The 16,867-nt window shown below is 42.5% G+C and overlaps 1 protein-coding gene across 1 annotated transcript in view; it reads right to left on the bottom strand.

The window, feature by feature from the left end:
- The window catches only part of UBE2E3 (ubiquitin conjugating enzyme E2 E3), a 286,958-nt gene that overhangs the window by 141,287 nt on the left and 128,804 nt on the right, over nt 1-16,867 (bottom strand). The window contains exon 4 of the mRNA XM_053698520.1: nt 16,178-16,310. Coding sequence (XP_053554495.1) covers nt 16,178-16,310 — 133 coding nt within the window. The remainder of the gene's footprint in view (nt 1-16,177; nt 16,311-16,867) is intronic.

Genomic DNA, 16,867 nt, shown 5'->3' with positions numbered 1-16,867 from the left:
CAAAAACGACTTTGAAGCCTTTTGAGCCCTCCAGAGAAGTCCTGGATCATGCAGAGGGAAGCTGAATGTCTGTCAGTATTTTTAGCTTCACAGAAAAGCACTAAAAAAGACCCCTCCCACTCATATTACAACAGTGGAAAGCCTAAGGAAACTGTTACTAGGCAAAATTCAAGCCAGCCATGTGGAAAAAAACTAGGCCCCAAAAAGTTTTATCACCAAATAAATATAAAAACGATTAAACATGCCAGCAAACGTTTTATATTACATTTTTATAAGAGTATGTATCTCTATTAATAAGCCTGATACCAGTCGCTATAACTGCATTTAAGGCTTTACTTACATTAGTTCAGTATCAGCAGCATTTTCTAGCAAATTCCATCCCTAGAAAAATATTTTAACTGCACATACCTTATTGCAGGAAAACCTGCACGCCATTCCCTCTCTGAAGTTACCTCACTCCTCAGAATATGTGAGAACAGCCATGGATCTTAGTTACTTCTGCTAAGATCATAGAAAACGCAGGCAGATTCTTCTTCTAAATACTGCCTGAGATAAACCGTACACTCTGGCACCATTTAAAAAACATAATTTATGCTTACCTGATAAATGTATTTCTCTTGTAGTGTAGTCAGTCCACGGGTCATCCATTACTTATGGGATTATATCTCTTCCCCAACAGGAAGTTGCAAGAGGATCACCCAAGCAGAGCTGCTATATAGCTCCTCCCCTCACATGTCATATCCAGTCATTCGACCGAAACAAGACGAGAAAGGAGAAACCATAGGGTGCAGTGGTGACTGGAGTTTAATTAAAATTTAGACCTGCCTTAAAAGACAGGGCGGGCCGTGGACTGACTACACTACAAGAGAAATAAATTTATCAGGTAAGCATAAATTATGTTTTCTCTTGTTAAGTGTAGTCAGTCCACGGGTCATCCATTACTTATGGGATACCAATACCAAAGCTAAAGTACACGGATGAAGGGAGGGACAAGGCAGGGACTTTAAACGGAGGGAACCACTGCCTGAAGTACCTTTCTCCCAAAAATAGCCTCCGAAGAAGCAAAAGTGTCAAATTTGTAAAATTTTGAAAAAGTGTGAAGTGAAGACCAAGTTGCAGCCTTGCAAATCTGTTCAACAGAGGTCTCATTTTTAAAGGCCCAGGTGGAAGCCACAGCTCTAGTAGAATGAGCTGTAATTCTTTCAGGAGGCTGCTGTCCAGCAGTCTCATAGGCTAAACTTATTATGCTACGAAGCCAAAAGGAGAGAGAGGTAGCCGAAGCCTTTTGACCTCTCCTCTGTCCAGAGTAAACGACAAACAGGGAAGAAGTTTGACGAAAATCTTTAGTTGCCTGCAAATAGAACTTCAGGGCACGGACTACGTCCAGATTATGCAAAAGTCGTTCCTTCTTTGAAGAAGGGTTAGGACACAATGATGGAACAACAATCTCTTGATTGATATTCCTGTTAGAAACTACCTTAGGTAAGAACCCAGGTTTAGTACGCAGAACTACCTTGCCTGAATGAAAAATCAGATAAGGAGAATCACAATGTAAGGCAGATAACTCAGAGACTCTTCGAGCCGAGGAAATAGCCATCAAAAACAGAACTTTCCAAGATAACAGCCTGATATCAATGGAATGAAGGGGTTCAAATGGAACGCCATGTAGAACGTTAAGAACTAAGTTTAAGCTCCACGGCGGAGCAACAGTCTTAAACACAGGCTTAATCCTAGCCAAAGCCTGACAAAAAGCCTGAACATCTGGAACTTCTGCCAGACGTTTGTGTAGAAGAATAGATAGAGCAGAAATTTGTCCCTTTAACGAACTAGCGGATAAGCCCTTTTCTAAACCCTCTTGTAGAAAAGACAATATCCTAGGAATCCTAACCTTACTCCATGAGTAACTCTTGGATTCGCACCAATATAAATATTTACGCCATATCTTATGGTAAATTCTTCTGGTAACAGGTTTCCTAGCCTGTATTAAGGTATCAATAACCGACTCCGAGAAGCCACGCTTTGATAGAATCAAGCGTTCAATCTCCATGCAGTCAGCCTCAGAGAAATTAGATTTGGATGGTTGAAAGGACCCTGAATTAGAAGGTCCTGCCTCAGAGGCAGAGACCATGGTGGACAGGACGACATGTCCACTAGGTCTGCATACCAGGTCCTGCGTGGCCACGCAGGCGCTATCAGAATCACTGATGCTCTCTCCTGTTTGATCTTGGCAATCAGTCGAGGAAGCATCAGAAATGGTGGAAACACATAAGCCATGTTGAAGACCCAAGAGGCTGTCAGAGCATCTATCAGCACCGCTCCCGGGTCCCAGGACCTGGATCCGTAACGAGGAAGCTTGGCGTTCTGGCGAGACGCCATGAGATCCAGATCTGGTTTGCCCCAACGATGAATCAGTTGAGCGAAGACCTCCGGATGAAGTTCCCACTCCCCCAGATGAAAAGTCTGGCGACTTAGAAAATCCGCCTTCCAGTTCTCCACGCCTGGGATGTAGATCGCTGACAGGTGGCAAGAGTGAGACTCTGCCCAGCGAATTATCTTTGAGACTTCCAACATCGCTAGGGAACTCCTGATTCCCCCTTGATGATTGATGTAAGCCACAGTCGTGATGTTGTCCGACTGAAATCTGATGAACCTCAGAGTTGCTAACTGAGGCCAAGCTAGAAGAGCATTGAATATTGCTCTTAACTCCAGAATATTTATTGGGAGGAGTTTCTCCTCCTGAGTCCATGATCCCTGAGCCTTTAGGGAATTCCAGACTGCGCACCAACCTAGAAGGCTGGCATCTGTTGTTACAATCGTCCAATCTGGCCTGCGAAAGGTCATCCCCTTGGACAGGTGGGGCCGAGAAAGCCACCATAGCAGAGAATCTCTGGTCTCTCGATCCAGATTTAGTAGAGGGGACGAATCTGAGTAAACCCCATTCCACTGACTTAGCATGCACAATTGCAGCGGTCTGAGATGCAGGCGCGCAAATGGTACTATGTCCATTGCTGCTACCATTAAGCTGATTACTTCCATGCACTGAGCTACTGACGGGTGTGGAATGGAATGAAGGGCCCGGCAAGCATTTAGAAGTTTTGATAACCTGGCCTCCGTCAGGTACATTTTCATCTCTACAGAATCTATAAGAGTCCCTAGGAAGGGAACCCTTGTGAGTGGAAATAGAGAACTCTTTTCCACGTTCACCTTCCACCCATGCGACCTCAGAAATGCCAGAACTATCTCTGTATGAGACTTGGCAGTTTGAAAACTTGACGCTTATATCAGAATGTCGTCTAGGTATGGAGCCACCGCTATGCCTCGCGGTCTTAGTACCGCCAGAAGTGAGCCCAGACGCTTTGTAAAAATTCGGGGCCGTAGCTAACCCAAAGGGAAGAGCTACAAACTGGTAATGCCTGTCCAGAAAGGCAAATCTTATGTACCGATAATGATCTTTGTGAATCGGTATGTGAAGGTAGGCATCCTTTAAGTCCACTGTGGTCATATACTGACCCTCTTGGATCATGGGTAGGATGGTTCGAATAGTTTCCATTTTGAATGATGGAACTCTTAGGAATTTGTTTAAGATTTTTAGGTCCAAGATTGGTCTGAAGGTTCCCTCTTTCTTGGGAACCACAAACAGATTTGAGTAAAATCCTTGCCCTTGTTCCGTCCGTGGAACTGGGTGGATCACCCCCATTAGTAAGAGGTCTTGTACACAGCGTAGAAACGCCTCTTTCTTTACTTGGTTTGCTGATAACCTTGAAAGATGAAATCTCCCTTGTGGAGGAGAAGCTTTGAAGTCCAGAAGATATCCCTGAGATATGATCTCCAACGCCCAGGGATCCTGGACATCTCTTGCCCAAGCCTGGGCGAAGAGAGAAAGTCTGCCCCCCACTAGATCCGTTTCCGGATAGGGGGCCCTGTCTTCATGCTGTCTTAGGGGCGGAAGTAGGCTTTCTGGCCTGCTTGCCCTTGTTCCAGGACTGGTTGCCTTTCCAACCCTGTCTGTAACGAGCAGTAGTTCCTTCCTGTTTTGGAGCGGAGGAAGTAGATGCTGCTCCTGCCTTGAAATTACGAAAGGCACGAAAATTAGACTGTTTGGCCTTTGATTTGGCCCTGTCCTGAGGAAGGGTGTGGCCCTTACCTCCAGTAATGTCAGCAATAATTTCCTTCAAGCCGGGCCCGAATAAGGTCTGCCCTTTGAAAGGAATATTCAGAAGTTTAGATTTATAAGTCACATCTGCTGACCAGGATTTAAGCCATAACGCTCTGCGCGCCTGGATGGCGAATCCGGAATTCTTAGCCGTAAGTTTTGTTAAATGCACTACGGCATCCGAAACAAACGCATTAGCTAGCTTAAGCGTTCTAAGCCTGCTCAAAGTCTCATCCAATGGTGCTGTGCGAATCGCCTCTTCCAGAGACTCAAACCACAATGCATGCAAGAGGCTGTAATATGAAACCTTGTTGAACAAACATTTTCTTAAGGTAACCCTCTAATTTTTTTATCCATTGGATCTGAGAAAGCACAACTATCCTCCACCGGGATAGTGGTACGCTTGGCTAAAGTAGAAACTGCTCCCTCCCCCTTAGGGACCGTCTGCCATAAGTCTCGTGTGGCGGCGTCTATAGGGAACATTTTTATAAATATTGGAGGAGGGGAAAAGGGCACACCAGGTCTATCCCACTCCTTGCTAATAATCTCTGTAAGCCTTTTCGGTATAGGAAAAACGTCAGTACACACCGGTACCGCATAGTATCTATCCAGCCTACATAATCTCTCTGGGATTGCCACCGTGTCACAATCATTCAGAGCCGCTAACACCTCCCCTAGCAACACGCGGAGGTTCTCAAGCTTAAAATTTAAAATTTCTGAATCCGGTCTCCCCGAATCAGAACCGTCACCCACAGAATGAAGCTCTCCGTCCTCATGTTCTGAAAATTGTGACGCAGTATCAGACATGGCTCTCGTGTCATCGGCGCGCTCTGTCCTTAACCCAGAGCTATCGCGCTTGCCTCTTAACTCGGGCAGATTAGATAATACTTCTTTCATAACATTGGCCATATCATGTAAAGTGATTTGTAAGGGCCTTGATGTACTTGGCGCCACAATCTCACGCACCCCCTGAGCGGGAGGCGAAGGTACTGACACGTGAGGAGAGTTAGACGGCATAACTTCCCCCTCGTTGTCTGGTGATAATTTCTTTACCGGTAAAGACTGACTTTTATTTAAAGTAACATCAATACAATTGGTACACATATTTCTATTGGGCTCCACATCGGCTTTTAAACATAATGAACAAGCAGATTCCTCTGTATCAGACATGTTTAAACAGACTAGCAATGAAGCTAGCAAGCTTGGAAATTACTTACAATAAGTTTACAAGCAATATAAAAAACGCTGCAGCGCTTTTAAAAACACAGTTGAATAACAATGAACTAATTCAGTTATAACAAACAATTTTTTAATAGAAAATGTATTAAATTAGCAGAGGATTGCACCCATTAGCAAAAGGATGGTTAACCCCTCAATACCCAAAACGGATAATCAATTTAAGATTTAACGCTTTAATCACAGTCAAACGCACTGTCACAGGTCTGCTGTGACTGATTACCTCCCTCAAAAATGAATTTTGAAGACCCCTGAGCTCTCTAGAGACATCCTGGATCAAGGAGGAAGAAAGCAGGAAGACTGTGCTGGAATTTTAACTGCGCAACAAGGCGCTAAAAAAAAAAACCCTCCCACTCATTATTACAACAGTGGGAGACCTGATATAACGGTTTCTATGCAGAAAACATAATTTATGCTTACCTGATAAATTCCTTTCTTCTGTTGTGTGATCAGTCCACGGGTCATCATTACTTCTGGGATATAACTCCTCCCCAACAGGAAATGCAAGAGGATTCACCCAGCAGAGCTGCATATAGCTCCTCCCCTCTACGTCACTCCCAGTCATTCGACCAAGAATCAACGAGAAAGGAGAAACCAAGGGTGAAGTGGTGACTGGAGTATAATTTAAAAGATATTTACCTGCCTTAAAAAACAGGGCGGGCCGTGGACTGATCACACAACAGAAGAAAGGAATTTATCAGGTAAGCATAAATTATGTTTTCTTCTGTTATGTGTGATCAGTCCACGGGTCATCATTACTTCTGGGATACCAATACCAAAGCAAAAGTACACGGATGACGGGAGGGATAGGCAGGTTCATTATACAGAAGGAACCACTGCCTGAAGAACCTTTCTCCCAAAAATAGCCTCCGATGAAGCAAAAGTGTCAAATTTGTAAAATTTGGAAAAAGTATGAAGCGAAGACCAAGTTGCAGCCTTGCAAATCTGTTCAACAGAGGCCTCATTCTTAAAGGCCCAAGCGGAAGCCACAGCTCTAGTAGAATGAGCTGTAATTCTTTCAGGAGGCTGCTGTCCAGCAGTCTCATAGGCTAAACGAATTATGCTACGAAGCCAGAAGGAGAGAGAGGTAGCCGAAGCCTTATGACCTCTCCTCTGACCAGAGTACACGACAAACAGGGAAGACGTTTGTCGAAAATCCTTAGTTGCCTGCAAGTAGAACTTGAGGGCACGAACTACATCCAGATTGTGTAGAAGACGTTCCTTCTTTGAAGAAGGATTCGGGCACAGGGAAGGCACCACGATCTCTTGATTGATGTTCCTGTTAGTGACTACCTTAGGTAAGAACCCAGGTTTTGTACGCAGAACTACCTTATCTGAATGAAAAATCAAATAAGGAGAATCACAATGTAAAGCTGATAACTCAGAGACTCTCCGAGCCGAAGAAATAGCCATTAAAAATAACACTTTCCAAGATAACAACTTTATATCAATGGAATGAAGGGGTTCAAACGGAACTCCTTGTAGAACGTTAAGAACAAGGTTTAAACTCCATGGCGGAGCAACAGTTTTAAACACAGGCTTGATCCTAGCTAAAGCCTGACAAAAGGCCTGGACGTCTGGATTTTCTGACAGACGCCTGTGTAACAAGATGGACAGAGCTGAGATCTGTCCCTTTAATGAGCTAGCCGATAAACCCTTTTCTAAACCTTCTTGTAGAAAGGACAATATCCTAGGAATCCTAACCTTACTCCAGGAGTAACCTTTGGATTCGCACCAGTATAGGTATTTACGCCATATCTTGTGGTAAATCCTTCTGGTAACAGGCTTCCTAGCCTGTATCAGGGTATCAATAACCGACTCAGAAAGACCACGTTTTGATAAAATCAAGCGTTCAATTTCCAAGCAGTCAGCTTCAGAGAAGTTAGATTTTGATGTTTGAATGGACCCTGTATCAGAAGGTCCTGTCTTAGAGGTAGAGACCAAGGCGGACAGGATGACATGTCCACTAGATCTGCATACCAAGTCCTGCGTGGCCATGCAGGCGCTATTAGAATCACTGATGCTCTCTCCTGTTTGATTTTGGCAATCAATCGAGGAAGCAGCGGGAAGGGTGGAAACACATAAGCCATCCCGAAGTTCCAAGGTGCTGTCAAAGCATCTATCAGAACCGCTCCCGGATCCCTGGATCTGGACCCGTAGCGAGGAAGTTTGGCGTTCTGGCGAGACGCCATGAGATCTATCTCTGGTTTGCCCCAACGTCGAAGTATTTGGGCAAAGACCTCCGGATGAAGTTCCCACTCCCCCGGATGAAAAGTCTGGCGACTCAAGAAATCCGCCTCCCAGTTCTCCACTCCCGGGATGTGGATTGCTGACAGGTGGCAAGAGTGAGACTCTGCCCAGCGAATTATCTTTGATACTTCCATCATTGCTAGGGAGCTTCTTGTCCCTCCTTGATGGTTGATGTAAGCTACAGTCGTGATGTTGTCCGACTGAAACCTGATGAACCCCCGAGTTTTTAACTGGGGCCAAGCCAGAAGGGCATTGAGAACTGCTCTCAATTCCAGAATGTTTATTGGCAGGAGACTTTCCTCCTGATTCCATTGTCCCTGAGCCTTCAGAGAATTCCAGACAGCGCCCCAACCTAGTAGGCTGGCGTCTGTTGTTACAATTGTCCAGTCCGGCCTGCTGAATGGCATCCCCCTGGACAGATGTGGCCGAGAAAGCCACCATAGAAGAGAGTTTCTGGTCTCTTGATCCAGATTCAGAGTAGGGGACAAGTCTGAGTAATCCCCATTCCACTGACTCAGCATGCACAATTGCAGCGGTCTGAGATGTAGACGTGCAAAGGGTACTATGTCCATTGCTGCTACCATTAAGCCGATCACCTCCATGCATTGAGCTACTGACGGGAGTTGAATGGAATGAAGGACACGGCATGCATTTAGAAGCTTTGTTAATCTGTCTTCTGTCAGATAAATCTTCATTTCTACAGAATCTATAAGAGTCCCCAAGAATGGAACTCTTGTGAGAGGAAAGAGAGAACTTTTCTTTTCGTTCACTTTCCATCCATGCGACCTTAGAAATGCCAGAACTAACTCTGTATGAGACTTGGCAGTTTGAAAGCTTGAAGCTTGTATCAGAATGTCGTCTAGGTACGGAGCTACCGAAATTCCTCGCGGTCTTAGTACCGCCAGAAGGGCACCCAGAACCTTTGTGAAGATTCTTGGAGCCGTAGCCAATCCGAATGGAAGAGCTACAAACTGGTAATGCCTGTCTAAGAAGGCAAACCTTAGATACCGGAAATGATCTTTGTGAATCGGTATGTGAAGGTAAGCATCCTTTAAATCCACTGTGGTCATGTACTGACCCTTTTGGATCATGGGTAAGATTGTCCGAACAGTTTCCATTTTGAACGATGGAACTCTTAGGAATTTGTTTAGGATCTTTAAATCCAAGATTGGCCTGAAAGTTCCCTCTTTTTTGGGAACCACAAACAGGTTTGAGTAAAACCCTTGTCCTTGTTCCGACCGCGGAACCGGATGGATCACTCCCATTAATAACAGATCTTGTACACAGCGTAGAAACGCTTCTTTCTTTATCTGGTTTGTTGACAACCTTGACAGATGAAATCTCCCTCTTGGGGGAGAGAATTTGAAGTCTAGAAGGTATCCCTGAGATATGATCTCTAGCGCCCAGGGATCCTGAACATCTCTTGCCCAAGCCTGGGCGAAGAGAGAGAGTCTGCCCCCCACTAGATCCGGTCCCGGATCGGGGGCCCTCGGTTCATGCTGTCTTTGGGGCAGCAGCAGGTTTCCTGGCCTGCTTGCCCTTGTTCCAGGACTGGTTAGGTTTCCAGCCTTGTCTGTAACGAGCAACAGCTCCTTCCTGTTTTGGTGCAGTGGAAGTTGGTGCTGCTCCTGCTTTGAAATTCCGAAAGGGACGAAAATTAGACTGTCTAGCCTTAGCTTTGGCTTTGTCTTGAGGCAGGGCGTGGCCCTTACCTCCTGTAATGTCAGCGATAATTTCTTTCAAACCGGGCCCAAATAAAGTTTGCCCCTTGAAAGGTATATTAAGTAATTTGGACTTAGAAGTTACATCAGCTGACCAGGATTTTAGCCACAGCGCCCTACGTGCCTGAATGGCGAATCCTGAGTTCTTAGCCGTAAGTTTGGTTAAATGTACTACGGCCTCCGAAATGAATGAATTAGCTAGTTTAAGGACTCTAAGCCTGTCCGTAATGTCGTCCAGCGTAGCTGAACTAAGGTTCTCTTCCAGAGACTCAATCCAAAATGCTGCCGCAGCCGTAATCGGCGCGATGCATGCAAGGGGTTGCAATATAAACCCTTGTTGAACAAACATTTTCTTAAGGTAACCCTCTAATTTTTTATCCATTGGATCTGAAAAAGCACAGCTATCCTCCACCGGGATAGTGGTACGCTTAGCTAAAGTAGAAACTGCTCCCTCCACCTTAGGGACCGTTTGCCATAAGTCTCGTGTGGTGGCGTCTATTGGAAACATCTTTCTAAATATTGGAGGGGGTGAGAACGGCACACCGGGTCTATCCCACTCCTTAGTAACAATTTCAGTTAGTCTCTTAGGTATAGGAAAAACGTCAGTACTCGCCGGTACCGCAAAGTATTTATCCAACCTACACAATTTCTCTGGTATTGCAACAGTGTTACAATCATTAAGAGCCGCTAAAACCTCCCCTAGTAATACACGGAGGTTCTCCAATTTAAATTTAAAATTTGAAATATCTGAATCCAATCTGTTTGGATCAGAACCGTCACCCACAGAATGAAGCTCTCCGTCCTCATGCTCTGCAAGCTGTGACGCAGTATCAGACATGGCCCTAGTATTATCAGCGCACTCTGTTCTCACCCCAGAGTGATCACGCTTGCCTCTTAGTTCTGGTAATTTAGCCAAAACTTCAGTCATAACAGTAGCCATATCTTGTAATGTTATCTGTAATGGCCGCCCAGATGTACTAGGCGCCACAATATCACGCACCTCCCGGGCGGGAGATGCAGGTACTGACACGTGAGGCGAGTTAGTCGGCATAACTCTCCCCTCGCTGTTTGGTGAAATTTGTTCAATTTGTACAGATTGGCTTTTATTTAAAGTAGCATCAATACAGTTAGTACATAAATTTCTATTGGGCTCCACCTTGGCATTGGAACAAATGACACAGGTATCTTCCTCTGAATCAGACATGTTTAACACACTAGCAATAAACTTGCAACTTGGTTATAATCTTATTTAACAAAAACGTACTGTGCCTCAAAGAAGCACTAAACGATTAAATGACAGTTGAAATAATGAACTGAAAAACAGTTATAGCATCAATCCTTAAAAACAACACAACTTTTAGCAAAGGTTTGTTCCCCTTAGTAAAGTAACAATAATTAAATTTGAAACATAAAAATTACAGAGCAACGTTTTTAATCACAGTCAATATATAAGTCTCACAGCTCTGCTGAGAGAATCTACCTCCCTCCAAAGAAGTTTGAAGACCCCTGAGTTCTGTTAGAGATGAACCGGATCATGCAGGAAATACAAGAGTAACTGACTGGAAATTTTTGATGCGTAGCAAAGAGCGCCAAAAACGGCCCCTCCCCCTCACACACAGCAGTGAGAGAGAAACGAAACTGTCACAATTAAAACAAGCAACTGCCAAGTGGAAAAATAATGCCCAAACATTAATTCACTCAGTACCTCAGAAAATGTAAACGATTCTACATTCCAGCAAAAACGTTTAACATAATAAATACCTATTCAAAGGTTTAATGTACTTTTAACAGAGTAATTCCAGTGAAATACCATCCCCAGAATACTGAAGTGTAGAGTATACATACATTCATTATAACGGTATGGCAGGATTTTCTCATCAATTCCATTCAGAAAATAAAAACTGCTACATACCTCAATGCAGATTCATCTGCCCGCTGTCCCCTGATCTGAAGCTTTTACCTCCCTCAGATGGCCGAGAAACAGCAATATGATCTTAACTACTCCGGTTAAAATCATAGTAAAAACTCTGGTAGATTCTTCTTCAAACTCTGCCAGAGAGGCAATAACACGCTCCGGTGCTATTGTAAAATAACAAACTTTTGATTGAAGTTATAAAAACTAAGTATAATCACCATAGTCCTCTCACACATCCTATCTAGTCGTTGGGTGCAAGAGAATGACTGGGAGTGACGTAGAGGGGAGGAGCTATATGCAGCTCTGCTGGGTGAATCCTCTTGCATTTCCTGTTGGGGAGGAGTTATATCCCAGAAGTAATGATGACCCGTGGACTGATCACACATAACAGAAGAAATATACGTTAGCCATATGGAAAAAAAATCATGCCCAAAAAGATTTATCACCAAAGTACCTCACAAAACGAATAACATGCCAATAAACGTTTTAAAAACCAAACTTTTACCATGTCATGCAAAGTTATTTCTAAGCCTGCTACCAGTCGCTTCTACTGCAGTTTAAGGCTTATACATTATTTCAGTATTAACAGTATTTTCTCAGTGAAATTCTAGTCCCTAGAAAATAACAACTGCGCATACATTTATCAGCCTGATACCAGTCGCTACTACTGCATTTAAGGCTGTACTTACATCATATGGGTAACAGCAGTGTTTTCTTAGTCAATTCCATTCCCAGAAAATATTATACTGCACATACCTCATTTGCGGGGGACCCCGCATGCTATTCCCTTTTCTGAAGTTACCCCACTCCTCAGAATGTGCGAGAACAGCCAGTGGATCTTAGTTACGTCTGCTAAGATCATAGAAAACGCAGGCAGATTCTTCTTCTAATGCTGCCTGAGAAACAAACAGCACACTCCGGTGCCATTTAAAATAACAAACTTTTGATTGAAGAAATAAACTAAGTTTAAAAACACCACAGACCTCTCACAACGACCTATCTTTAGTTAGGTTGCAAGAGAATGACTGGATATGACATGTGAGGGGAGGAGCTATAGAGCAGCTCTGCTTGGGTGATCCTCTTGCAACTTCCTGTTGGGGAAGAGATATAATCCCATAAATAATGGATTACCCATGGACTGACTACACTTAACAAGAGAAATAACAAACTTTTGATTGAAGAATAAACTAAGTATAAAACACCACACTCCTCTTACGACCTCCATCTTGGTTGAGGCTTGAAAGAGAATGACTGGATATGACAGTTAGGGGAGGAGCTATATAGCAGCTCTGCTGTGGGTGATCCTCTTGCAACTTCCTGTTGGGAAGGAGAATATCCCACAAGTAATGGATGATCCGTGGACTGGATACACTTAACAAGAGAAAGTTTATTTATATCCACGAATGATTAAACGTGTGATGTTAATTTGTCCCAAGTATACAGTAAATTCATTTGGGGTTTAATACTCAGGCTGGTGCCTACTTTATCTTGGAACTTAACGTAGAACTAGCAGTTTGATATACTTGCCCATACACAGTAGCACTTTATATTCAGAAGAGGAACTAATCATTATTTCGGATATATTATGTACTTATTTTGAATGTACTCATTATTTGATGTCCTAAAGAGTAATTGGTATAGTTCCTATACTATTAGGGCCATAGTGTTGCCAACATATTAGCATTCACTTTTACACACACGCTGACCATCCTCCATTTCGTAGTTTTAATTGTATGTATTTTGTATGTTTTGGTTGTTTTTAATATTATTAAGTTATATTTTATTTTCATCCTATCTGACCCCTTTATTAACTATTGTTGAGGTGATGTCCTCAAGATTTCTTTTTTGCTTCCCCTTATTCCAAGGCTGACTGGACCTGCAAGAGGTCTTGGCTTGCTCTGGTTTGGAAGAAGAGGAGGAAGACTTTGGTCCTTTAAAGTTACGAAAGGAGTGAAAATTTGAATTCTGGTGACCCTTAGGTCTGTTCTTCTTGTCCTGAGAAAGATCCTTTTCCACCCGTAATTTCGGAAATTATTTCCGCCAGACCAGGACCAAAAATAGAGTTTTACCTTTATAAGATAAAGCCATAAGCTTGGCCTTTGAAGATAGATCAGCCGACCAAGATGTTAACCACAGAGCTCTGTGAGCTAGAACAATGAAGCTAGATATCTAAGCTCCCAGTCTAATTACCTGCATGTTGGCAGATAAAGGTATTGGCCAGTTTAAGAGCTTTGATTCTACCTTGGATCTCCTATCGTAGTCTCTTCTGATCAGATCAGACAGGGCATCGCACCAATAAGATGCTGCTCCGGCAACCGTATCAATAATTGCTGCAGGTTGCCACTGTAATCCTTTTTAAGTAAGCCTCTAGCTTCTTATCCATTGGATCCTTAAAAGGAAAAACTATCCTCTATAGTAATGCTAGTTCTTTTAGCCAGAGTACAGATAGCTCACTCTACTTTAGAGACAGTGCACCAAGAGTCACAAATGGAATCAGCAACAGGAAACATTTTTTTAAAAACAGGGGAAGGGAAAAAAGGAACCCCTGGCTTATCCCATTCTTGAGCTATAATTTCAGACATTTTATCTGGAACAGGAAAAACTTCCACATAAGAGGGAGAATCATAAACCCTATTAAGTTTAGTTGACTTTTTAGGGTTGACAACGCCAGAAGGTTCAGATTCATCTAAGGTAGAGAGTATCTCCTTTCCTTCAGACGTAATCGGAGGTGTTTACGCTTAAACCTAAAATTAACCTCTTCTGAATCAGTAGAACTTTCCATCCTAGATTCAGAGATCTCACATTCAGAAGCCATTGAAGTATCCACGTCATCAGATAACTGATGGAGACTGACTAACGCTGTATTTGCAGAGTCAGAACCCTTACTGAGAGAAATATTTTTATACTTTCTCTTCCTCTTACCAGAAATAGGAAAGGCTGATAAAACTACAGAAACCGCAGAAGTCATCTGTGCAGCAAAATCTCCTCGCAAATAAGCACCCCCAGGAGGATGTTGAGAGGAATCGCAGGGTACTGCATGTAAAACTGCTAAAGCTTGGGACATTTGAGGGGAAAGCCGAGGCATGGCATGGACAACATTATCCTTAGAGATATATGGCTCAGAGGCAGAATCCTTGTCCCTAGAAGACAAAGTCCTGCTTAAAGGGACACTGAACCCAAAATTTTTCTTTCGTGATTCAGATAGAGCATGCAATGTTAAGCAACTTTCTAATTTACTCCTATTATCAATGTTTCTTCGTTCTCTTGCTATCTTTATATAAAAAGAAGGCATCTAAGCTTTTTTTCTTGGTTCAGAACTCTGGACAGCAGTTTTTGATTGGTGGATGAATTTATCCACCAATCAGCAAGGACAACCTAGGTTGTTCCCCAAAAATGGGCCGGCATCTAAACTTACATTCTTGCATTTCAAATAAAGATACCAAGAGAATAAAGAACATTTGATAATAGGAGTAAATTAGAAAGTTGCTTAAAATTTCATGCTCTATCTGAATCACAAAAGAAAAAATTTGGGTTCAGTGTCCCTTTAAACAAGTGGCACATAGTTGCACAGGAGGGATAACTTGTTCCTCCAAACAATATAAGAATTTATTAAAATTGGAACCCTCTAATTCAGTATCCATCTTATAAAGGATTCACACTAGTGATACAGAAAACCAAAATAACCATTTTTGAAAAATAAAGAATATCTTTAATTTGGAAAAAAATAAATTCAGACACCACTAAAACCTCAGCTGTGCTGAGGACTCACCGCTCCAGCTATAAAAAAGGATAAACCCCACTAGTATAAGATAGATGTAGATGCTGATCACAGTGGTCTGAAAAACACCAACTTTAGTGATTGGTAACTTCCAGTTAGACACGTTCTCAAGAGAAAACTATCATGAACAATGTGCCCCGCTAAAAGAAACGGCTGCAGTATAGTCGGAAAAGCGGAAGCTCAAATACGTCACGTGACAGAGGATGTTGAAGGTATTACAAGTGCGCCACAACTTTAGGAAGGGGCGAAAAAGTAACTACAGCACCATAAACTGTGAGATGACATAACACTCTCATATGCGAACACAGAGAAATAAATAAAGATGTTAACGCCTACTGTTCCAGAGCCATCACAAGTCTCAGAGCCAGCCTGATGCCATAGTATTTTGAGATCATCAAAATAACAGAGCCCTAGCAGTACAATATTCCTGCCAGAACTGCCCAAAAAATACTCCAACTCAGGGAGAATAAATTATGTCCATTAATTGTCCACAAATTAATCCAAAGCGCCAATCCTCCATACCTAGAAGACAAAGCACTTACCTGTGGATTCGACTGCAGGGCAGAAGAAGCGTGTCAGGTATGACAGACTCACCAACATCTGTCAGGGACCTGCAGACGAAGAAAGAACAGAGTAACCAACCCTGGCTTTCTGTAAAGGAGGTAGCAAAATGTTAGAAATAAAGCAAAGACAACCTTGCTGCTTTCTAACTGCCTCTAATAGCCACCATTACTCTTACTAAAGAGATTGACATGGACACAGCATAGCCCCAATCCTTGCATGCAGGATAAAGGACCCATAAAAAGATTAAATATCTTCACACACCATCTTCACACATCCTCTATTCACAAAGGCAAAGAGAATAACTGGGGATTATGGGTAAGGGAAGTTACACTTAACAGCTTTGCTGGAGTGCTCTTTGCCTCCTCCTGCTGGCCAGTTGTTGAATATTCCACTAGTAATTGGAATTAAGTCGTAGACTCTCCATGCCATAGGAAAGAAACTGGAAATTTTTCTAAAACTGAATGCTCTTTCTGAATTACAAAAGAAAAACGGTTTCATGTCCCTTTAACCAAAACAATAAACATACACACAAATAAATTTCACTGAAATATTATTCTTACCTTTGGTGGCTTAAAAGGGTAATCGGATGAAAATGTGATATCCAAAAAAAATACACCCCCCTCATATACAGATCCTGGAGGTCCAAGAATGGTCGATCTCCATTCATATATGTTGTCTCCCTTAGGTCCAGCACTATTTGAAAAAAATGAAAGAATAATATATTATTAGAAATAGCATCCGCAAGAGTCAAAAGTAAAAACATACAACATTTTGGGTTATGTAGAACAATATTTTATAAACACAGAGGTGCATCTCAGTTCACAGGTTACTTTCCCTGTAATAATATGGAATTTGTATTTAATTGTTAATAGAGGATTGTGATGGACTGTTCAAACTTTCTCTGTTACTTTATTCAATTAAAGGGACATTAAACTGCTGGGTACAAATAGTCTAGAACGGTTACTACTCACTGTGCTATTCCTCCTGGTGCTGCAGCTCCCTTCAAAGCCATGTTCTTATTATAACCCCTGATGGTGAAGCTCCCCCTCTGTGTATTTGGGGTTGCCATCTTGGAGCACATGTATTCATACATAAAATATAGCAAGAAGTTTGCATTCACATTAAGAGGCTGTCAACTGTATATTCTGCTTCAGATTAGGGTGCATGATACAGAGTAAGAGCTTTTCGTTTTTTTGCAGTGGCTGCATTGCTATATATTATTAATATATTAATATATATTGCTATATATT

Source organism: Bombina bombina, chromosome 1 (assembly GCF_027579735.1).
Source record: "Bombina bombina isolate aBomBom1 chromosome 1, aBomBom1.pri, whole genome shotgun sequence".
In the NCBI taxonomy this organism is placed as follows: Eukaryota; Metazoa; Chordata; class Amphibia; order Anura; family Bombinatoridae; genus Bombina; species Bombina bombina.
This window is presented reverse-complemented; position numbering and strand designations above follow the sequence as displayed.